The following is a 23,675-nucleotide window of genomic DNA, read 5'->3' as shown; positions in this document are numbered from 1 at the left end:
TATAGATGTTACTTAACAATATGTAAAATTATTTCCCCCACACTGCACATTTAGCATTTAGAAAGTGATTAGTTGACTGATTCGATCATTTTTGCAAGTTCCTTTCATTAGTAAATTGTCGATAAAACTACATGTGATTAGCATATTTATAACTTTTTGAATATTTAAACTCTAGGATGGATTTTAAATAAAAACTACAGACACAGAAAGAGAATAAGACAGAAAAATTATTATTTTATTTTAGGTGATGTTCACAGAAGAAGATGTCAAATTCTACTTGGCTGAACTTGCACTTGCTTTAGACCATCTACATAGCCTGGGAATAATCTATAGAGACTTAAAACCAGAAAAGTAAGGAATCATGCTACTAAGTTGAATACAATGTTATATAATTATTTAGGAGGTAATAAAAAATAAAATTACTTCGTAGAACTACCACAAGAATTACATTAGAGTGCCTGTGCTTCACATTTCTGCTAACACTGTGTAATCTCATACTTTTAAAAATCTGCCAATCATAATATCTGTTATTGTTACCTTGTCTTCATTTGCATTTTTTTTTAATGAGGTTGAAATCCATGTTCATATGTTTATTGGCAATTTGTATTTTTGTGATTTTTCTGTTCATGGCCTTCATTCATTTATCTTGGAATATTTTTTTCCCATTGTTTTGTAAGGGACCTTTAGAAATTAAGAATTTAACCATTTGACATATATTGCAAATAGCTTTTTTAGTTTGTCTTTTAATTTTAACTTATTCTGGGGCGCCTGGGTGGCTCAGTCAGTTAAACGACTGCCTTCAGCTCAGGTCATGATCCTGGAGTCCCGGGATCGAGTCCCGCATCGGGCTCCCTGCTCAGCAGGGAGTCTGCTTCTCCCTCTGACCCTTCCCCCTCTCATGTGCTCTCTCTCTCTCTCATTCTCACTGTCTCTCAAATAAATAAAAATCTTTAAAAATTTTTTTAACTTACTCTATTTTTACCTACACAAGTATTTTTTTCTCTGTCAGATATACCAATCTTTTGTGATCTCTTCCATGACTTTTATTCTTAAAAAACTTTTCCAATCCCATAATCAGATACTTTTCTTCTTATTTTATGGTTTCTTTTTTTACTTTTAACTCCGTCTGGAAATTTTTTGGTATGAAGGATAGCATAGAGCTAATGCTTTCCTTCAAATACCATTTATTGAATTTTTTTTTTTTTTTTAGAGAGGGGGAGAGAGAGCATGCATGAGCAGGGGGGGCAGAGGGAGAGAGAGAATCTTAAGCAGGCTCCACATCCAGCATGGAGCCTGATGTGGGGCTCAGTCTCACAACCCTGAGGTCATGACCTGAGCCCCTGAAAATTTTCTTCTCCACATCATCTCAAATTTTTAGTGTGAGTTGAGCAAATTTCCCATTGTTTTTGTAGTAGCAAGTATCAAGAAGCTAATATTTGAGGCGCCTGGGCGGCTCAGTTGGTTAAGTGTTCAACTCTTGATTTCGGCTCAGGTCATGATCTCAGAGTTGTGACATGGAGCCCTTTATCAGGCTCTGTGCTGGGCATGGAGCCTGCTTAAGATTTTCTCTCTCCTTCTCCTCTGCCCCTCCCCCCATTCACGCTCACACGCGCGCTCTCTCTGTCTCTCTCAAATAAATAAATAAATCTTTTTAAAAAAGAATTTGGATATTACTTACATTAAAATGTTACATATGGGGTGCCTGGGTGGCTCAGTCGGTTAAGCGTCAGCCTTTGGCTCAGGTCATGTTCCCAGGGTCCTGGGATCAAGCCCTGCATAGGGCTCTCCCTGCTCAGTGGGGAGCCTTCTTCTCCCTCTCCCTCTCCCTCTGCCCACGTTTCCCTTGCTTGTGCTCGCACACTCTCTCTCTGTCAAATAAATAAATAAAATCTTTAAAAAAATAATAAAAAAAAATGTTACATGCAAAATTTAAATTATATATTACAGAAGGAAACAGGAAATGATCCTTTGGAATCCTATTACATGATCATTTAGAAATTATACTTTCACATTTTACTTTTGTTTTTCATACATTTTGGTTTTGGATAAGTTTCATATGGCTCCGTTGTTATTCCTCAGATAATTATTAAGTTTTTCTCATCATTTTCCTGATTTCCAACTGTCAAGACACAAAATATAATTCCCAGTGAGAATAAATATTCAAGCATATAGTCCTTAGAAGAAAAAAATTACTATAAACATAAGCTTAAACATTCATAATAAAAATGTGTTAGTGTTTTATGTCATTTAGTTGAATGTATTTATTGTAAACATTGGATTAGCATTGGTCATAAAATTATGTATACAGCATGGGCCCTTCTTAAAGTCGAATAAGATCAAATATAAGTAAGAAGTGAGATTTTTCACAAAGATGCCTACATGACGCCAGTAATTGAAATAACATTTAGTTCTTAAATAATTCAAGTATATACCATCATATAGAACATGGAAGAAATCCCAATTTTTAGACCAGTTGTTTTATGCACTATAAGGGGTTTTCCACATTCTTTTAAACCAGAACTCTGTTATAATAAATATGGCTGAAAATTATTAGTAGTAGTTGAAAGGAAACTTTGCCTATTGAGAGTAATACAGTTGGCTTTTTCTTTCAAAGATAAAGGATGGGCATGATTATCTTAAAAAAAATCCATTTGCTATAGAAGGCATAAGTAATGTTCTTTTAGCTATGTTCTCTTTTTTTCTCAAAATTATGAAGAGTAATTTGAAGTTTTAGAATTGTCTTTCATGCATTTATTAGACAGAAGGGAGGATGATTTCCACCATACCTAATAATTCCCTTTATATTCCGTAAATGGTTGGTCTGCTTTGTAATCAAGCATAATTAAGATTTGTATTTTTTTCATAAGTCCCTTACGAAGAAGACATGAAAAATAAGTCCCTACTGAATTATCCTCAGTGGTAAACTTTATTGTAATCCTATTTGAATTGATGTAGAAAGGTTGGTAAGTATTTCTGACATAGTAAAATTTTATATAGCAAAATTTGGCTTTCACATTTTTTTTAGTTAGAATTAAAAGTAAGGAAATGCTTATGTTATGAAATGGTTTTGAATATAAGTGAAGCAGTTTATTACTTGGCCTTTCAAGTCAGTATACTAAAATACCTATCCAGAAATAGAATTATTGGCCTATAGCCTAGTACTTATCCCTTCCTATAACTTGTTAATTAATGACATTATTCTCCACTCAAGTATCTCCTAAAGCCAGAAACCTGAGTATCTTCTCCATTTGTTCTTTATCATGATCCATATCTAAGAGCTCACTAAATACCCTTTACTTTCCCCTCTAAATTGTTCTATGAAAATGCAGATCTGATGATCTCTACCTTTCATGCATATAAACTTTTTATGATCTTCAGTGCCCTTGAGAAGCCCAAACTATTTGGAATGCCTTATTGACTTTTTGTAGACTGGCCCCATGCATTCAACATACGTTTCTTATTTGTCTCTACTCTGCCAGGCATTAAGCTACAAGATGAATAAGGTCAAACCTAGAAGCTCAGAGTTTACTGAGAAAGAGAGAAAACATTGGAGAATGTATACAGTGAAGGGATGGGTCAGTGAAAAACAAGGGGTATAAGGAGGTTGTGTTAAGGAGAGGATTGGAGGGCACCTGGGTGGCTCAGTTGGTTAAGCGACTGCCTTCGGCTTGGGTCATGATCCTGGAGTCCCAGGATTGAGTCCCACATTGGGCTCCCTGCTCGGCAGGGAGTCTGCTTATCCCTCTGACCCCACCCTCTCTTGTGCTCTCTCTCTCACTCTCTCTGTCTCTCTCTCAAGTAAATAAATAAAATAAAATCTTAAAAAAAAAAAAAAAGAGGATTGGATAGGGGGTGCCTGGGTGGCTCAGTTGGTTAAGTGTTCGACTATTGATTTCAGCTCAGGTCATGATCTCAGGGTTGTGAGATCAAGCCCCGCGTCCAGCATCGAGCCTACTTAAGATTCTCTCTCCCTTTCCCTCTCCCTGTCCCCTGCTCTAAAAAAAAGAAAAAGAGGATTGGATGGAGAAACTAGGAAAGAATGATTGAGTCAGATGCCCAAAAAATGACCAAGAAAATGACAACTTTTATGCAATTGACTTAAATATGTGGACCCTCTGTCTATTGTGCAAGCGCTAGGGATTTTAGTTAGGCCAACTCTGCAGAAAGGCATTGGAAAGAGCAACTAGAAATTAGAGTATAGGTTTTGGTTCTTTTCCTAATAGTTTTCAGGTGCCCTTAATACACATTTATAAGGCTTTGCCTTTGGGTTTTGTTATATATATGTGTCCCAAACATTTTTCTCCCTTTTTACCTTTCCCCTATTCACAGTCTAAAACAATATTTTAGAACAAATGTGGTGATCTGGTGCTTAACACCATAGTTTCAGTTCCAGGTTCTATAAATATCTAGTGGTTTGAAAAGATTTTCTGACTTTGTTTTCTTTCAGCATACTTCTTGATGAAGAAGGTCACATCAAGTTAACAGGTAAAAATCCTCATTTTATTAAAATATTCTCTTCTACATAATTTCTTTTGAGGTTGATTGTGGTACAAATATTGACTAACACATTGCCTTGAAAACTAGGATTAGAATTTTTTAATAATAAATGTAAATATTAGAACTCAAAGCTTAAACTTTAAATGTGGAAATTATTGTAGGATATTTATGAATTTTATATTTATTTTGGCAGATTTTGGCCTAAGTAAAGAGTCTATTGACCATGAAAAGAAGGCATATTCCTTCTGTGGAACTGTGGAATACATGGCTCCCGAAGTAGTTAATCGTCGAGGTCATACTCAGAGTGCAGATTGGTGGTCTTTTGGTGTGTTAATGGTAAGGATTGGGGTGTTTTTTTGAGTTTAGTAATATGGTAGAACTATAAATCACTTGTTATTATATAGCAATTTTACAAGATTTGGTTTGAATTAAGATGATGCTTTTTTACTTTCTGGCCTTGAGATTTTGTACTTATTAACTAATATACCTCTGATGATATTGCCTTTTTTGTAGTTTGAAATGCTCACTGGTACACTACCTTTCCAAGGAAAAGACCGAAAAGAAACAATGACTATGATTCTTAAGTAAGTACTCCCTAATGGATATGTTTTGATGAGATTTAAAAATAAATGCTTCAAACTAAAATATGAAATTTTATTCATCGATATTAGGATGTTAATATTAATGTGTTTCAAATATGAACAAGCCCCGTAGATTTAGAGTACTCATGTTATTTTTTTTCCTGGCCACACAAATGTTGGAGCCTTTGGCCTTTATTCATGCCCACCACCAAGTATGGCCAGAGACAAGGCCCCTGCCCCAAGCAGAAATACCCAGGCATCCAGGGCTCTGGGTTACATCTCCAAAGGAGTACTCATATAATCCTCATGTTAATGTTAAAATATTGAAAGCTTCACCTTTGAGATTTGGAATATGAGAAGGACATCCATTATTCCACTTCCGTTCACATTGTCCTGGAGATACTAGCAAGTACAGTAAGACCAGGAAAAGAAGTAAGGTTTAAGGTTTAAAAAGAAAGAAGTAGGGCGCCTGGGTGGCTCAGTTGGTTAAGCGACTGCCTTCGGCTCAGGTCATGATCCCAGGGTCCTGGGATCGAGTCCCACATCGGGCTCCCTGTTCGGCAGGAAGCCTGCTTCTCCCTCTCCCACTCCCCCTGCTTGTGTTCCTGCTCTCGCTGTCTCTGTCTCTGTCAAATAAATAAATAAAATCTTTAAAAAAAAAAAAGTAAAATTGTCATTGTTATATAACAAGATTGTGTCCATAGAAAATCCAAATCTTCATATACATTCTTGGAATTAATAAGAGTTTAGCAAAGTTGTTGGATCAAAGGTCAATAAATAAAATCTATTTCATATCTATATACTAACAACAGAAAATGGAATTTTTTAAAAAGATAGTCTTTACAATACTATAAAAAACTCAAATAACTAGGGCTAAATCTAGCAAAAGTTATACAAAAACTCTATGCAAAAAACTAGGAAATTTTATTTAAAGAAAATTTAAAAGGCCAAAATAACCTGGAAGGTTGTACCATATTCGCATTGTGACAGACACAGTATTGTAAAGATGTGGGTTTGTATAGATGAGCATTTTCCAATAGAAATGTGATGTGAGCCACATACTTAATTTTAAATTTTTTAGTAGCAACATTTAAAAAGTAAAAAAATATTAATTGTAACATATTTTATTTAACTCAATATATACAAGATATTATCATTTCAACATATAATCAACATTAGAAAATGATTCATGACATATGATACATTTTTTTCATACTTATTTGAAACTCAGTGTGCATTTTATATTTTTTCCAGGGTGCATTTTACACTTACAATTTGGGCTAACCGTATTTCAAGTGCTCAGTGGCTGTTTGTTGCTAGTAGCTACCATATTGGACAGCATAACTATAGCCTTAATGCAGATGGAATTTAAATTTTAAGAAGTTTTTTGTACGAAACTTGATAAACTGATTCTAATATATAGTACAAAGGACCAAGAATAGCTAAAACGCTCCCAAAGAAATCAAGATAGGAAGAATTGCTTTACCAAGTATCCAGTCTTACTCTAAATTTAATTAAGACAAAATGTCATTGAAAGAAGTATAGAAAATATACTTGTGCAATAAAATAGAGAGCCAGGTAACAGAACTGTATATATATATAGACATTTGATTTATGACCATTGGAAATTGCAGAACAGTAGGGAAGTAACAGCCTTTTTAAACAAATCATGCTAGGAAAATCATATATAAAAAGATAAAACAATCCCTACCTCATGCCACACACAAAAATCATTTCCAAGTATATTACAGATATACATATATTTTAGTATATGTGCTGCCAAAGTAAGCATACAAATATATATATATTTACATATATATGCAAATAGGCAAAAATAGGTAAAATATATGTAAAAAGGCAAAAAAAAAAGCTTCTATAAGAGTATAGGAGGTGGGCACCTAGGTGGCTCAGTCGTTAAGCGTCTGCCTTCGGCGCAGGTCATGATCCCAGGGTCCTGGGATCGAGCCCCACATTGGGCTCCCTGCTCTGTGGGAAGCCTGCTTCTCCCTCTCCCACTCCCCCTGCTTGTGTTCCCTCTCTGGCTGTCTCTCTCTCTCTGTCAAATAAATTAAAAAAAAAAAAAGTATAGGAGGTTATTTTCATGATCTTTGGGTGGAAATATAGTCTTCAGCTACAAAAAGCACTAGCCATAAAAGAAAAGACTGATAAATTATTATTACATTAAAACTGATTAACTCCTCATCAAAAGATTCCATTGAGAGAGTAGAAGAAAACATTTGAGACACATAACCAGCAAAGGGCTTGTATCCAGAATATATCAAGAACTCCAGTCAATCAATAAGAAAAAGACAGCCCAATAGAAACATGAGTAAGAGATGCAGGGACTTCACAGAAGAGGATATTTAATGGCCAATAAATAGTTGCTCACCCTCACTAATCAGAAAATACAATGAGCTACAACTGCATACCCACCAGAATGGCTACCAATAAAAAGACTGACAATATAAAGTGCTGACAGGATGTGGAGCAGTGGCAACTTTTATCTATAGCTGGAAGGAATATAAATACTCTTATAACCACTTTGGAAAGCAGTTTTTGACATTATCTTCTAAAGCCAAATATATGTATACCCTCATCCAGTAATCCCATTCATAGGCATGCACTCAGTTTACATCCATCAAGGTACTTGCACATCAAGAAACTAGAACAAAGACGTTCATAGCAGCATTATTTGTAATAGCCAAAAAGTGGAAAATGGATCACTAGCAGTAGAGTGGATTCATAAATTATGATATATTCATACATGAGATACAGCAGGGGTTGACAAACAATCTGTAAATATTTTAGGCTTTGCAAGCCAATACACACTGTGTCTGTCACATATTCTTATTGTTTATTGTTTGTTTCCAACACTTTAAAAATGTAAAAACCTGGGCGCCTGGGTGGCTCAGTCAGTTAAACCTCCAACTCTTGATTTCAGCTCAGGTCATGATCTCAGGGTCATGGGATCAAGCCCCATGTCAGACTCCGCCCTCAGCACAGAGTCTGCTTGTCCCTCTCCCTTTGTTCTTCTCTGCCACTTGTACTCACTCTCTCTCTCAAATAAAATCCTTAAAAAAATGTAAAAACCATTCTTAGCTTGAAAGCCATACAAAAAGAGACTGAGGCCTTTGGCCCAGGGGTACAGTGTGCCATACAGCAAAGACAATGAACAAACCACAGTTATATGCAGGTACTTGGGTAAATCACGTAAGAATGCTGAGCAGACAGATACAAAAGAATAAATAACTATATGATTCTATTTATAAAGTTTTTTTGTTTTTTCTTTCCAAAGATTTTAGTTATTTACTTAAGAGAGAGTGAGAGAGAGCATGAGCCGGGGGCAAGGAGAGGGAGAAGCAGGCTCCCTGCAGAGCTGGGAGCCCGATGGAGGGCTCTATGCGGGGCTCGATCCCAGGGCCCCAGGATCATGACCTGAGCCGAAGGCAGACGCTTAACCAACTGAGCCACCCAGGCGCCCCTCTATTTATAAAGTTTTAAAGCAGACAAACTAAAGCACAGTTTTTAAGGTCCATATTTAGATGGCAACAGCCAAGGCAAAATAAGAAAAGTGGTTACATTGAATGAGGGGTTACAGTGTTATATTTCTTGGCCACATGACTTTGTGGTAAATCAGTGAACTATACTTTGGTGATGTTGGGGTTGTGCAGGGTTGGTTTGTTTTGCACGTTATTTTATTCTCCACAATAAAAAAGGTAAAAAAATATTTGCTGTATAAATTAATGTTCCTAAACCTTCATTACTCCATCGATTCTGGCCCCTTCCTTTCAGCTAACAAATATACTCTAGTGTCGGGAAAACAAAAACAAAAAACCTCTCTTTGACCTGGCTTCCTTTCAACTTTCTGCCCATCTTTCTGCATCCTTTCATCACAAAGCCTCTTTAAAGAATAGTCTGTGCTTTCTGTTACCATTTCTTGGATGCTTTTATTCCACAGCCTGTTGATCATTCATTCCCACCACTCTCCTGAAACTCCTCTTATTATGGTCAGCAGTGATCTGGTTGCTTAAACCAGTGGCAGGTTGTTAGAAAGGTGACTCTCCGCACCATTTGTTCACACAATTCATTCAACAGATGATTGAGTTCTTGCTGCATTTACATAGGATGCAATGTGAACAAGACGGACAGGATCTTCTCCAGTCTCACAGAGCTTGCATTCTAGTCGGGGAGACAAGGAATTAATATTTTAAAAAATGAATATAATAATATCAGATAGTAATAGGAGCAATAGGCATAATAAACCAGATTATTCTTGAAGTGTGAGGGAAGGGGCAGGGGCAGAAGCCATTTTAGAGGAGACAGTTAAGAAAGGTGTTTCTGGGAGTATTTGACACTGTTGGCCACTTTCTTCCCATTTAGATCTTCCTACTCGCATCTGCTTCTCCTGCCTCCCTAACAGTTCCTCTTTTGATCTCCTGCTTGACCATTCCTTCTCTGCCTGCTTTTCTCTGTTTAGTTACGAAAAACTTCTAATGTAATTCACAAAAATAGAATTAATACAGTGAACACATATATCAGTCATGCAGATTCAACAGACATCAAGATTTTGCCACATTTGCTTCATCTCTTTCTTCACTGAAATATTTTAAGCATTCCAGACATGCCATTTCTCACCTACTGCAGTTTGCATCGCTAGAAAATATGGATGTTTTCTTACATAACCACACCTAGCAAGACACTGCTAAGGTATCCACTAATACCAATTCTTAACCAGACTTTTCAGATTTTCTCCAGAACTGTGTCTTTATAGTCCCAAATCACATCTGAACATTTCATTTGGTTGTATTTCTCAAGCTTCTGTTTTTCCAGAACACTCTACCTTGTTTTTCCCTACCATTTACTTGTAGAAGAAACCAAGACAGTTTTATAGAATTCCACTTTCAGAATTTATCTTGTCAAAAAGACAACCTCTCAGTATATGAAACAAAAAGCATAAAGCCAATCCTATTGCTTACTATAGTAAGGGAGAGTGATGCTGATCTAATAGTGTCTAAGCAGCATAGACCACTCTTCTTAACATAGGGTTTGGGGGAAGGGTGGAGTTCAAGAATTGGCAGATTTTCAGGGCCATAAGTGGGTTGACATCATCTCTAAGAGTGGTTACTTGGGTGGGACTGTTGTTGATCACTTGGCACTCAGGTGTGGTTGTTGGAATTAGTCCACTCTTGTTTGGCTGATTTTCACAGATGAAGAGCAGTTATTGATTGGTTGGTTTGGAAAAAAACAAAAACAAACAAACAGTTTACCTAGGCAGGTTGTTTTTGATCAATTGAATGAGTTTAAAGCCAGTTCTTGTGGCTCTCTTGTTAACATGGTTACACAATTAGTCTTTTCCTAGGAGTGTTGAAATTGTTTTATTCTCCTTGTAATATTGTTTAACTTGTCCCTTTATTGCATTTCTGGTTAAGTTTTTTTGGGCAAGATTATTTCATAGCTCATGCTGCACCCTATTGCATCACATCAGAAGGCTTAGAACACCTGGTTGTCCCACTTTAAGTGATGAGTTCTATAGTTACAGCTGATTCCTCTATTACAAAGTTCCCTGGCAGGCTTTCATCTAGTGGTTTCAACCATTGGTAATCATTACTTGAAACATTTTATTAGGAATTCAAAAATCGTGATTTTCTATTACTTTTATTCCTTCTTTATTTATTAGCTGGTATTTTCCAAAACACTGAACTTTCTCTAATCAACTAGGGCTCTTTAGTTACCTTGAAATAAGGCTCAAACAAGAAAGTCAGAATAAATACTTGATTCTTAATTATTTCCAATTGCCAGAGCCCTGATTACCTCCAGTGGGGATGGTGTCCAGTGAGTTGGGTTTTATGTTAGTTTTTTCTTTTTCTTATTTTACTAAAATGAATCTATGGGATTTAATAATCAGTGTGATTCAGCATTTACAAACAGTTGCATTCATTATTTTTAATGCTCAAATTGTTCTTTTTCTGACCACTCTTTAAATGTTCTTGTACCCCAGGGTTTCATCTCTGATATGCTTTTCTTCCCTTCTGTGCTCATTTTCCTGGCTAACTTCAGTCTTTCCTATAACTACTGTCAGCATTTTAATTACTCTCAAATCACTCTTTCTTTAACTTAACCAGGCATCAGACCTATATTTGCATTTACTCACCTGCATGGCTCTCTGAAAAAGTGATATGTATGACTTAACATTTTTAAACTAAATTTATCTGTTTGCTGTTCTTTTTTCTTGTTGTATTTTCAATTAGCCTCATTTCTAAGCACCCTGCTTCCCAAGCCAGAAACCTAAAAATCATTCTTGATTTCTTCCCCTCTCTTGCACATGTAGGTATTGACCAAATTTGCTCTCAGAAATATTTCATTGTCCCAGGCTTTCCTTTACATTGCACTGCTTACAGTTCTTAGACCATGGTGGTTTCCTACCTACACTACTGAGTCAAGCTTCGAAGTAGAATGCCTACAACTACCACCACTTCCCACTCCAGGTCAATCTATACTACCTTTGGAGTTACCTTGTTGAAAATAAATTTGGTCTTGTTAGACCACTGTTTAAAGACCTCTGCTAGGGCGCCTGGGTAGCTCAGTTGGTTAAGTGACTGCCTTCGGCTCAGGTCATGATCCTGGAGTCCCGGGATCGAGTCCCGCATCGGGCTCCTTGCTCAGCGAGGAGTCTGCTTCTCCCTCTGACCCTCCCCCCCTCATGCTTTCTCTCTCAAATAAATAAATAAAATCTTAAAAAAATAAATAAATAAATAAATAAAATAAAGACCTCTGCTATATCCTTATTACCTAATATGGCAGTATTTTCCCAGATTTGTTCAACAGAATCCTAATTCTATAAGATGTGAATAGGTATGCTCTGAAAAAGATGTACTGGAAGCAAATGTTTAGAAAAATACTGATTACTTTAGATTTCTCAGCCTTTTATATGCAGTGTATTTTATTCTGTGTCTCCAACAGGGGGTATAATAGATACATTCCACAAATTTATTAGATCATGAAGTATTTTGTTGTTGTTGCTGAGTGTCTAGAGAATTTAAAGTTATTTAGTAAAATGTTGGGGGAACACTGGCCAAGTGAATAAATTCTCAACCTTTAAACTGCATTTAAGGCCTTTCAGTCTCTCATGTTAAATTAGATGATCCCCTGCTGTTCCCTTAGCAGTCTTTCTATATGTCCTTCTGAATTTGCCTCTTCACATATTAGGGTTATCCTTGGGTTATCCATCTCTGTCTTCCCCACTAACTGGAGGGGGCTATCTTCATCTCTATATCCTCAGCACTAAGGAATATCTGGCACGTAGTAGCTCAGTAACAACTCACTGAATAATAAATGGATCTATTTCTGAAGTAGAAATTTCTCTGCTAGCCATTTCTCCAGCTTTGTTACTATTTTCATACTTAGAGGATCATTAGTTCCTTAGTTTATAAGTTAGAAAAAAAGAATAAAATTATATATTAGAGCTGAAACTGACCTTCAAGCTCATTCAAGCTGGTGGGTTTCAGACTGTGTGCTGTAGACTCTTAGGTGTTCCACAGACCCTTTTCCCACCAGCTCCTCTTCCTTGTAGGACTATTAAAGGGAATGGGAGGAAAACATAGGCATATGTAGCACATGTTCTTTTAGCAGTTTTAAATAGTGGATTTCTTAAATTTCTTTTGAAAAAAGGTTCCAAGGCTCCAGTTGGGGAGCCATTGATCTGACGGTTAGTCCCCTTGCTTATAAAGAAGTGGTAACAGACCGAAGGGAATTGTCTTTTCCCAAAGGTCACAAAGTTCTTAGTAACAGTGCCAGAACTAAAACTCAGATGATCTTACTCTCACAACAGTGCTTGTTGCAAAATTTATAAAAACGGAAAAGTTTGTTAGAAGATTATGGACTAGGGGGCCAGGGTGGCTCAGTCAGTTAAGTGTCTGTCTTCGGCTCAGGTATTGATCCTGAGATCCTGGGATCGAGCCCCACATCGGGCTCCCTGCTCAGCAGGTAGTCTGCTTCTCCCTACCCCTCTACCCCTCTCCCTGCTTGTAGTCTGTCACTCTCTCTCTCTCTGTCAAATAAATAAATAGAATCTTTAAAAAAAATTATGGACTAAAATTCTATTAAGTGTTCACACAAAAAAACTATACACAAATGTTCATAGCATCTTTATTTGTAGTAACCCAAAATTGGACACAATCCAGATGCCCTTCAACAGGTAAACAGATAAACTGGTACACCCACACCGTGGAATACTAATCAACAACTTGGATGAATCTCAAGGGAATTTATGCTGAGTAAAAAAAAGATTGCACACTTTATGATTATACTTACATAACATTCTTAAAATGACAAAATTATAGAAATGTAGAATAGATTTGTGATTGCCAGAGGTTAAGAATTAGAGAGGGAAGGAGGCAGGTATGGTTATAAAGGGACAACGTGAGGTATGCTGGTGGTAATGAACTGTTCAGCATCTTTACTGTGGTGGTGGATACAGGAACCTATACATATGGTAAAATGGCATAGAACTAAATTTAAACACACAATGAGTGCAGTTAAAACTGGAGACATCTGAAGGAGATCAGTGGATTGTATCAATGTCAGTATTCTGGTTGTGATAGTGTACTATAGTTTTTTAAGATGTGATCATTGGGGAAAACTGGGTAAAAGGTACACAGGATCTGTCTCTATTATTTCTTACAACGTAGTATAAATCCACAATTATCTCAAAATAAAAAAAGATTAAAAATTTTAAAATAAAATTACAGATACCTCCAAAAAATAAAATGTTATTGTGTGGATTTATTATTTAGAGCCAAACTTGGGATGCCACAGTTTTTGAGTCCTGAAGCCCAGAGTCTTTTACGAATGCTTTTCAAACGAAATCCTGCAAACAGATTAGGTAAAATTTGTAATTAATTTGTTTCTTTTGTGTGTTTGTTGGTCTTTGGGGTTTTTTGATGGGCGGAGGTGGATATTTGTTTTTGTTGTGGAATTATGACATAGTAGGACAAACATTAAAAGCAAAGACTAAATAAATTATATATTCCTCCTTGAAATAAAATTACCATTTAATCAAAAATTTTAAACCATTTAATTTTTGATAGGTGCAGGACCAGATGGAGTTGAGGAAATTAAAAGACATTCATTTTTCTCAACAATAGACTGGAATGTGAGTATAAAATGAAAATTTGTTTGAATTTTTTTTTGTAATTAATGCATGTCTAAGTCTCTCTTTTTTCCCACCAGAAACTGTACAGAAGAGAAATTCATCCACCTTTTAAACCTGCAACTGGCAGGCCTGAAGATACGTTCTATTTTGATCCTGAGTTTACTGCAAAAACTCCCAAAGGTAAGGAGAAAATGTAAAAACCTAAATGTAACGTATATATGTATGACTCTTAATGCTATCCTCATATCTCCCCGTCATACCATATCCCTGCTGCAATAACTAGATAATTAATAAATCCTTTATAGCATTTTATAGCAGTTAAGATCCTTGTTAAATCTTTTAGCAAATTAGGTTGTGCCTTAAACTTTGATACTATTTATGTGAAAAAATTCTTTGGTTGTGCATTTATTTACCTGTAGCTATTTTTACATGAAATACTCTTCAGTATAGATAGTACTCTTTAAAACTCTGATATTAGGTAGTATTCTGGAAGTACTTGTCAAGTTCGAATCCAAAACATAAACTTTATATGAGGTGTGATAATTTCAAAATGATTCATATCCTGTGTCATGCTTTATCCTAGAATTGCGTAAACAATGACTATTATTAGAGAAATTATCTTTGAAATGGTAATCTGTATTTCATTAAATTAGTGTGTGTATGCATGTAATGGTGTGTTCTGCACTCTCGTACTCTCTCATTTAGGTGTACCAGACCCCAGGTTTATCATTGACAAGCAAAGAAATAAAAAGTATATTTGCATATATTTTCTATAGAGTACATCATTTAAACCTCACTTTATTATAAAGCTTTCCAGTCAATAACCTCATAAATTATGTTAAACACTGGTGGATATTTATTATTTTTATAAGACAGTCTTAGAAATTTTGATTAATACATGAACAAAATTTTATCAAATACATGAACAGTGGTATGCATAGAATTGATGATATATGGTAATGTTTTACTTTGCTTTCTCATTACAATTTGGCCTGATAGAGGAAAAATCTCAAAAGAGAGCAGTTATACATTGTATTCTGCCCAGATTGGTTCTCTTAGCAGAGTTCTTCAGTATAATACTGTCACATTGGTTTAAAATGCACTAAACAATCTTTGTTGCTGAGAATATCAAGCTGATATTAAAAAAGAACTTTATGTGGAGTTGATATTTAAGTATATTTGCCTGTTTGCTTTTTGCTTGCCCTTAGCCTTTATAGTATGATTATAAATATTAGTATGCTTAATATTGTCTTTATATTTATGAATAGCACATTTGTTCTGCTTTTATTGTTTGTTTTTGTAGTGAATATTAATTATATTTTTTAAAAGTATTTTTCTATTTTTGTTAATGCCAGTAGATTCCACACAAATAATTTGAGTAACCATACATGTCATGTCATAAAATATATTTTAAGGACTGCATACCATGATTGTCTCAGAAATTACTTTTGTTCCTGGGGCACCTGGGTGGCTCAGTTGGTTAAGCGGCTGCCTTCGGCTCAGGTCATGATTCTGGGGTCCTGGGATTGAGCCCCACGTCCGGCTCCCTGCTCAGCGGAGAGCCTGTTTCTCCCTCTCCCTCTGCCTGCCACTCTGCCTACTTGTGCTCTCTCTCTGTCTGTCAAATAAATAAATAAAATCTTTAAAAAAAAGAAATTACTTTTGTTCCTTATATATATAAATGTAGTAATTTTTAACTTGTAGTTTAGATTTCCAGATTCGGATATTATATATTGAGACTACCAGACTAAATTCTTTTCTCCTAAATTATCTGTAGGTGAACCTTGTATCTCCCCCTCACCAGGAGCTGTAGCATTGTTAGGTTATCATGTAGGGTTGCACTGTTTAATATGGTAGCCAGTAGTCACGTGTGGTTATTTCAATTTAAATTAATTAAAATTTAAAATTTTGCTTCTCAGTCACACTAACCACATTTCAAATGCCCAGGAGCTGCATGTGGCCAGTGGCTACCATATTCGACAGCACAGATAAAGAAAATTTCCATCACTATAGGAAATTCTATGAGACAGTGCTAATTTAGAATAACATTAGCCTAGTAATTCATTGATTTATTATATTCTTCAATGAGTTAGCTATTTTCTGGGCTCAGAGGAACTAGGATGTTAGAGTTGTGATGCCAATAAGCCATCAGGACAAAGCTGATAGAGTGTTTCACTGAGTTATCCTAGAAGCCCTGGATGCCTAAGAAGTGGAATTCCAGAATAAGTAAGAAAGGTCATACTGTCAACAGTTCTTCCCTTAATTATCTTTCAGAGTATTACCTTCTTAGTAATGTATTATTCTTTTCAGATTCACCGGGTATTCCACCTAGTGCTAATGCACATCAGCTTTTTCGGGGGTTTAGTTTTGTTGCTATCACCTCAGATGATGAAAGCCAAGCTATGCAGACAGTTGGTGTGCATTCAATTGTGCAGGTGAGTGAATGTATAAATAATTTAAAATTTGAAATGTTGTAAAATATAGTTTACTGTGTGAATAATTAGATTTAACTGCTGATTTTAAGTGGGCAGTTTAAAATAATACATTTTATATCATTGATGTTACTCTTAGGAATTCCTTTCATATGCCTTTAAAAAGATAGGGTGCCTGGGTGGCTCAGTTGGTTAAGCATCCAACTCTTGATTTCAGCTCAGGTCATGATCTCCTGGTCGTGAGATCAGGCCGCTGGCGGGGCTGTGCACTCAGTGCGGAGTTGGCTTGAGATTCTCCCTCTGCCTCCCACCTGCCCCGGCTTGCACACGCCCATGCGTGCTCTTTCTGTCTCTAAAATAAATAAATAATGAATCTTTAAAAAAAAGATTGCATGCACCAGAGTCCTGGATACCTATCTGACTTGAAAGGGGAGGGGCGCCTGGGTGGCTGAGTTGGTTAAGCCTCTGCCTTCGGCTCAGGTCATGATCCTGGGGTCCTGGGATCGAGCCCCACATCAGGCTGCCTATTCAGTGGGGAGTCTGCTTCTTCCTCTCCCTCTGCCCCTCCCCCTGCTTGTGTTCTCCCTCACTCTGCGCTCTCTCTCAAATAAATAAATAAAATCTTTAAAAAAAAAGGGGGGGAAATTCTAAGAGAGTTGAGATGCATATCACCATCTTATCTATACCCTCTCCTATGCCTCATAATGTTTATCTGGCCTAATTTGTTTCATCTGCTGCCTCTGTCAGGTCAGTTATGATGAACTGAGGTCTCCTGGTTCCCTGATGGCTTGGAACAGGGCTCAGCAGACTTATTCTGTAAAGGGCCAGTTAATAAATATTTGAGGCTTTGTAGGCTATATGATCTCCATTACAACTACTCGACTCTGCCATTGTAGCACAAAAGTAGCCATGGGCTATAGCTAAATAAGTGAGCGTGGCTGTGTGCCAATAAAACTTTATTTACAAAAGCTAGTAATGAAACAGATTTGGCCCACAGGCTATATAGTTCACCAACTTCTGCTGTAGAAATGTGTAAGAAATAAAAGTGAACTTCAGTCTTATGTTCTCCAAGTTTTGTGTCCTTGTTCTTTTGGAGCCCCCATTGCTATTTAAAAGAAGTGGTTATAGGCACAATCTTAGGGTGTCCCCCACCTCATTATCCCATCTGTGTATCAGAGTTGGAGCACAAGGTAAAAACAATAGAAGCAGGTTTCCAGATGTCTGTGTGTTTGTAACAGGAGACTGAACTAGTAAATGTTATTAGAGAAACACAAGTAGTAAAAACCATTAGATTTATTTCATCCCATCCCAGCATCATGGAAAGGTAAATTTAATAAATCTTCCAAATCATAAGAGGGAATAGATATATCTTTTGAAGCACTGATTGTTTTTAGGGCACTAATTAGTGCTTGAATTTGCTTGATGATGAAGTTGCTTTTGCTCTAAAGTTTTTTCTCGAGTTAAGTTGCTTTCCACTTTCTAGAAAACCAATTTAAACACTGGTTTTTAAATAAAGTTCATGATTGAAGTAGTTTGTTCCTTTTACTATAGCAAGCATGTGATGTATGGCAAGTTTTTAAGTTGTAACTTCTGTACCTGACATAGAAATCACAAACATATATTCTACAGAATTCAAATGTTAACCTATACACAGTTCATAGGCATTGGTGGGGGGGGGGGTCTCCTTTCAATATAGCCAAGGACAGCACAACTTCCCTCAGCCTGCTTATGGAACTACTAATATGCTAGCCATCATCCTACCACGTGTTACTAGTCCTTAACCCTTTAACAGCTTCTCTAGCAGAAGTTGTATTGAAACTTTGACTTGAGGGTGGAAATGGAGGGCATGGCTACTGATAGTCCACAATGATGATAATAGGTATCACCTTCAAATATGTTATTTTTATTTAATCCTCACCATTACCCTCTGAGAAAACACATGTTCAGGGTTGCAGTCTGCCAGAGGGGCATCTGAGACAAGAATCTGGATATTCTAATTCTGAATCCTCCTAAATCTTTTCTTCTATATCAGAGGCTTCAAACTTCTCCCTATTTGCAAAAGTACTTCAAAGGCCTAGTGCCATTTGGGGAGTGGAATAGGGCTCAGTCGCAGGCAGGGCTTTTCAACCCCTTATCAAGTAACTCTGCATTTTCTGTTGTACGTACTCAATTTTTTATTTTTAACATAAGCTTTTTAAAAAGCCTATTTCTTGGGGTGCCTGGGTGGCTCAGTCGTTAAGCGTCTGCCTTCAGCTCAGGTCATGATCCCAGGGTCCTGGGATCAAGCCCCGCATCAGGCTCCCTGCTCAGCAGAGAGCCTGCTTCTCCTTCTCCCCCTGCCCCTGCTTGTGTTCCATCTCTCGCTATCTCTCTCTGTCAAATAAATTAATAAAATCTTTAAAAAAAAAAACTTCTTAAAAAAATTAAAAGCCTATTTCTTGCTGTACGTTTTATGGTAGACACCTCTAAAATACATAGTTGTAGAAGAATAAATGCTGTAAAGATTCATTTTTATTTTTGCTTATATTCATTTATATTTATTGTTAGCATCAACAATGCATAATGGGTAACATATTCCCCTATTATGAATTGTACCATAGTCATTAAAAAACTCTTTGTCAATTTGTAATTGTGTTTGTAGCAGTTACACAGAAACAGTATTCAGTTTACTGATGGATATGAAGTAAAAGAAGATATTGGAGTTGGCTCCTACTCTGTTTGCAAGAGATGCATACATAAAGCTACAAACATGGAGTTTGCCGTGAAGGTAAATATTTTTAGATTTAAAATACAACTCTGGGGCACCTGAGTGGCTCAGTCAGTTGAGCATCTGACTCCTGATCTCAGCTCAGGTCTTGAACTCAGGGTCATGAGTTCAAACCCCACGTTGAGCTCCATGCCCAGCATGGAACCTACTTAAAAAATTTAAAATAAAATATAAAATGCAACTCTAACAGTTATTATTCACATGTGTCAGTACCAGTTAAACTTAAACACTTCTTCTTTGGTAAATGTGCCTTTTGTTTTGTTTTTTAAAAAAGGTAAATTTAAATGTTTGCCTAGCAACCCTTAGGGATCTTAATCTGGAACCACGGATTCACCTGTAAACTAAAGGCAAGGTAGCGTACCTCCAGTTTGCTCAAGGCATTAGTACAGTTTACACCTGACCTGATTTTTAGTAACATCCTTTTACTCTAAAAAGTCCCCCATTTTGTGGTCTAAGTATCAGGGAATTCCTCAAGATTGTATGCCAAATTTTATGTGTTTCCATTTTTCTGGCAAAAATGTTCATACTGTCCTTTACATATAAAAGGATCTGTGAACCAATAAAAGTGAACCACTACTGTTATAAAATTTATTATCATTAGCTGTTTTAATTTCAGCAGGTGTCAAGACAATAAGAATTTTCTAAGCCAAAAACCAAATCACGTGGCTCTATGATAAAGTTTGAGTTACAAACCTTAGTTGTAAGTGAAAAAATGCTATATTCAAGTCTCTGCCTTTTCATTTCTTGAGATGGTAGTCACTACTCTCCCAGTACAAGCGATTTAATATCTAAAGCTTTCAACTTATTTTGGACCTTAGAACTGGTCTATAAGTGTGGGTAGCTCATGTTTAGTTAGTAGGAGAGGGGCATTAATAATTATTTCAGTACATCCATCCGTCTATCATCTAATATGATTTCACTGTGTAAAAATAAAAATAAATGTGTTTTATATATGCATAGCAAAAATCTGGGAAGACGCACACATACACAAAAAAATTGTAATTACTATTCTAAACTTAGATGTAATTGTTTTAAAAATCATCAGTGTCCGGCTTTCTGTCAGACGTAGGATGAACCATAGAAATGCATGTTAATTTGCTCTTCTCCTACTCATTGCTCATAGTGAAATCTGGGGTACATAGGAATTTTCAGATTGCTTACATGAAAGGAGAGAAGGTGAGTAGTGTACATGAGGGGCAGTTTAAGGGTGTATCTTGCCTCCATAAACACATCAGAAAAAAAGCATAAGTGCCCTGAGGCCCCCTTTGAATTACAGAAACCAGAAGCTGTATACCAAAACCTTGAGAATATCTTCAAGCTATTTGTGGATTCTTGTGACTTAAATTTGATTCATAAAACCAATCCCAGCACAACTTCATTCTACTGAAATTACTACAAATCTAAGATCTACAAACACAAGTATGAATGTGACGTAAACTCTGCTCAGATTAACAGATCAAAGAGAATGTTGCTGGGAATAACACCTCCCAGTGTGTTCTAGTTTTCAAAAGACTATTCCCGGATCATATCCCCTGAATTAGGATGTCTATTCCATACACCTTTCGTCTTAATCATCCATTTGCCTAATTCCACACATTTGCATTTGCATTTGATTACAGTGTACACCTAATGTTTGTATTCCCTGTTCTCCACGTACAGAACTGTTTTACAACTAAATCCATTTCAGATAGCAGATTTGGCTATCTGAGTTGCAAGCTCTTTCCTTGACTGCTGGAGCAATTGAGTATTTATTGTGTACATTAATTACTAAGCTTTTTTAAAATTGAAAATATGAAGGTCACAAAATTTGTTTCAGACTACCCTCTGGACAAAATGAAAGCCAAACTTGTCCTTTTAAAAATATAATATTACTTTAACAGATTAAAACATTAAGAGGTGTATTTTTAAGAAGCAGCTGACATAAAAGGGTTGGAAAGCTACATTAGTATTTTAAAGGGCTTTATTATAATAATTAAACTTAACTCTAGCCAAGTAAAATTCTAGGTGTGGTTTTCTGCTTAGCTTTCTGCCTAGCTTCAAAAATAAGCTTGTTCTACTTAGCTGTGAATTAATTTTTTATGTATTTTAAGTAGCTTACCAACTAATTGGTTATTCCATTGAAGACTTTTATTAAAGGAAGTAAAGTTAATTCAATAAACAGATGTTAGTGGTGGTGTTGCAGATACATCTTGTTCTTAATTATCTGTATTGATAGGGGTTAGAAGTTGACTTGAGCTTCCAAGGTTTTAAGACATTCAAGGATGGAAGAAAGATATGTTCTTGGTACCTTTTCTTGAGGCTTTTGAGTGTTTAGAAAGTCCTAAACTTAGACTGGCTTTCAAATTTTGATTAGACAGTCTGGCCAGGTACTTGAATAAAATTGGTTGATAAATGGCTCATATGTCCAGTATTTATGTAAGATAATACCTAAAGTCTGTAGCTGTAAATTCTTAAGGTTTGTGACCTTAACAGTTCATGAGATTTTATGATAAATATTTGCCTTTTAGATTATTGATAAAAGCAAGAGAGACCCAACAGAAGAAATTGAAATTCTTCTTCGTTATGGACAGCATCCAAACATCATTACTCTAAAGGACGTAAGTAGTAGATTCTTGAACTCTGATCATTTGAATCAGTTGTCCAGCTCACATTTGGAATGTTTTCAAATATCATGTGGTAGACAAAGAACCTAATAGGAGTAAGTTTTTAAAAAATTGACTTAAGGACAACATATATAGCATAATTTCAGTTATAAAGAAAAACCTGTTGATATAGTTAATTTTTATACTTTTGCTTTAAGAAGAAAAGTGTAGCTGACATTATTGCTTTTGATATCTTTGTTGGAACATGTGTGTACTAATTAGTATTGGGGATTGACTAGTCTCATGCTTCATGGACTCCCCAGACTGTCTTCCACAGTACTGCCAGAGAGAGCAAACACTCACATGGAACCACATTACCCCTCAGCCTACATTTCCTACCCCCTCTCACCTCCAGTCCTTACCTTCCTCTGTCTGCACTGGTTTTCACACTTCCTCTCCACCCCATGCTCCAACCATGCTCCACTATGTGCTCATCTTTAAACTTTCCTCCTTTTCTCATGCCATTCTATCTTTGAATTTATGGTTTCCTCAATTAATACTACCACTTCCCTTCTTTGCCTGGCTAACTACTGTGCATCTAAAACTTTGCTAAAACATTACTTCCTCCAGGAAGCCTGTCCTGCGCATCACTGCACCCCAGACAAGTAAAGTATCCTCTCCTTGCTGCCTCTGTTTTTTTTATCATAACAGAGCTGTTGGCAAAGGGTGTGAACTCCCCAGACAGCATTAAATCTTCTCTTGCTGGTGGTGCCCACAGAGCCTCAAAGACTGTATCTGGGTTGTAGACCTGATACGTCCTGTGGCCAACTAAGCCACAGGACTTCTAAGGTGCCTTTCGCCTTTCACCTCTGAGATTTCATGAATTCCAAAGTTTACTCTCCCTTCTTCATAACCAAAACTCCTAATTTCCTCAGATTAATTTATCCCTGCTCATTGTTAGAAGGAGAATGTTAGCTTAGTGCCATTAAATGTGAAGCTGTGTAGCTTTAAGTGGCTCTTTGATATAATCTCCAAGAATCCAACTAAGTAAATCAAAAAGGAGGTATGGAAAATATTTTCTCTCATCCTTGCCTTATAAACTCCCTAAGCTGTCACTGTTTTTCACATCTTTCCTCCTTCCTTCATTTCAAATTCCAAAGTCTCTAAAATTTTCCCTACTTTTATTACAGTATCTCCAACATTTTTTTAACTCTTGTTTTTATGTCTGTTTCTCTCTACTAGAATAAAAACATCGAGGACGGGTACCTTGTTTTCTCCATTTTTGGGGCCCTAGTACATGGTACCTCTTATGGAACTAAATAAAAAGTGTATAGTAGCCCTGTGGTGAGGGGGAATAAAAGGAACTGAAGTTTAATAAAGGGGTTATTTCAGTTCGGGATTGCCTGGAGTACAAATCCAAAATTACAATGAGCTTTCTATTTCTACATTAGGAGTAAACTGGCATGCTTCTGTGGGGTTAGATGGAATTTCTTTTTGCTACTTAATCTTCCTACTTAATTCTTGCCACAACTTGTCTTTCAGTTTAATCAAAACCAGGATAATTCATTGTACTGCGTATGTAAATACAGTTCTGCAATTGTAGAAGTTCCAGGAAAATCACAGGCATGTGTCTTTATACCAGTCCCTGCTGTCATCGGTAGATAA

The 23,675-nt window shown here is 36.4% G+C and overlaps 1 protein-coding gene across 11 annotated transcripts in view; it reads left to right on the top strand.

The window, feature by feature from the left end:
• RPS6KA3 (ribosomal protein S6 kinase A3) overlaps nucleotides 1-23,675 on the top strand; it is a 116,113-nt gene that overhangs the window by 74,056 nt on the left and 18,382 nt on the right. For all 11 annotated transcript variants that reach the window (XM_045875752.3, XM_064573864.1, XM_064573862.1 and 8 more), the window contains 10 exons: nucleotides 245-351; nucleotides 4,448-4,485; nucleotides 4,691-4,833; nucleotides 5,011-5,081; nucleotides 13,871-13,959; nucleotides 14,165-14,229; nucleotides 14,307-14,409; nucleotides 16,540-16,664; nucleotides 19,303-19,428; nucleotides 21,936-22,025. In XM_045875752.3, the coding sequence (XP_045731708.1) occupies nucleotides 245-351; nucleotides 4,448-4,485; nucleotides 4,691-4,833; nucleotides 5,011-5,081; nucleotides 13,871-13,959; nucleotides 14,165-14,229; nucleotides 14,307-14,409; nucleotides 16,540-16,664; nucleotides 19,303-19,428; nucleotides 21,936-22,025 (957 nt within the window). The remainder of the gene's footprint in view (nucleotides 1-244; nucleotides 352-4,447; nucleotides 4,486-4,690; nucleotides 4,834-5,010; nucleotides 5,082-13,870; nucleotides 13,960-14,164; nucleotides 14,230-14,306; nucleotides 14,410-16,539; nucleotides 16,665-19,302; nucleotides 19,429-21,935; nucleotides 22,026-23,675) is intronic.

This window comes from Mirounga angustirostris, unplaced genomic scaffold (assembly GCF_029215605.1).
Source record: "Mirounga angustirostris isolate CCGP_5_RB_7025 unplaced genomic scaffold, mMirAng1.0.hap1 SCAF_11, whole genome shotgun sequence".
In the NCBI taxonomy this organism is placed as follows: Eukaryota; Metazoa; Chordata; class Mammalia; order Carnivora; family Phocidae; genus Mirounga; species Mirounga angustirostris.
Note: the sequence above shows the minus strand (reverse complement) of the source record. Positions and strands in the feature narration are given on the sequence as shown.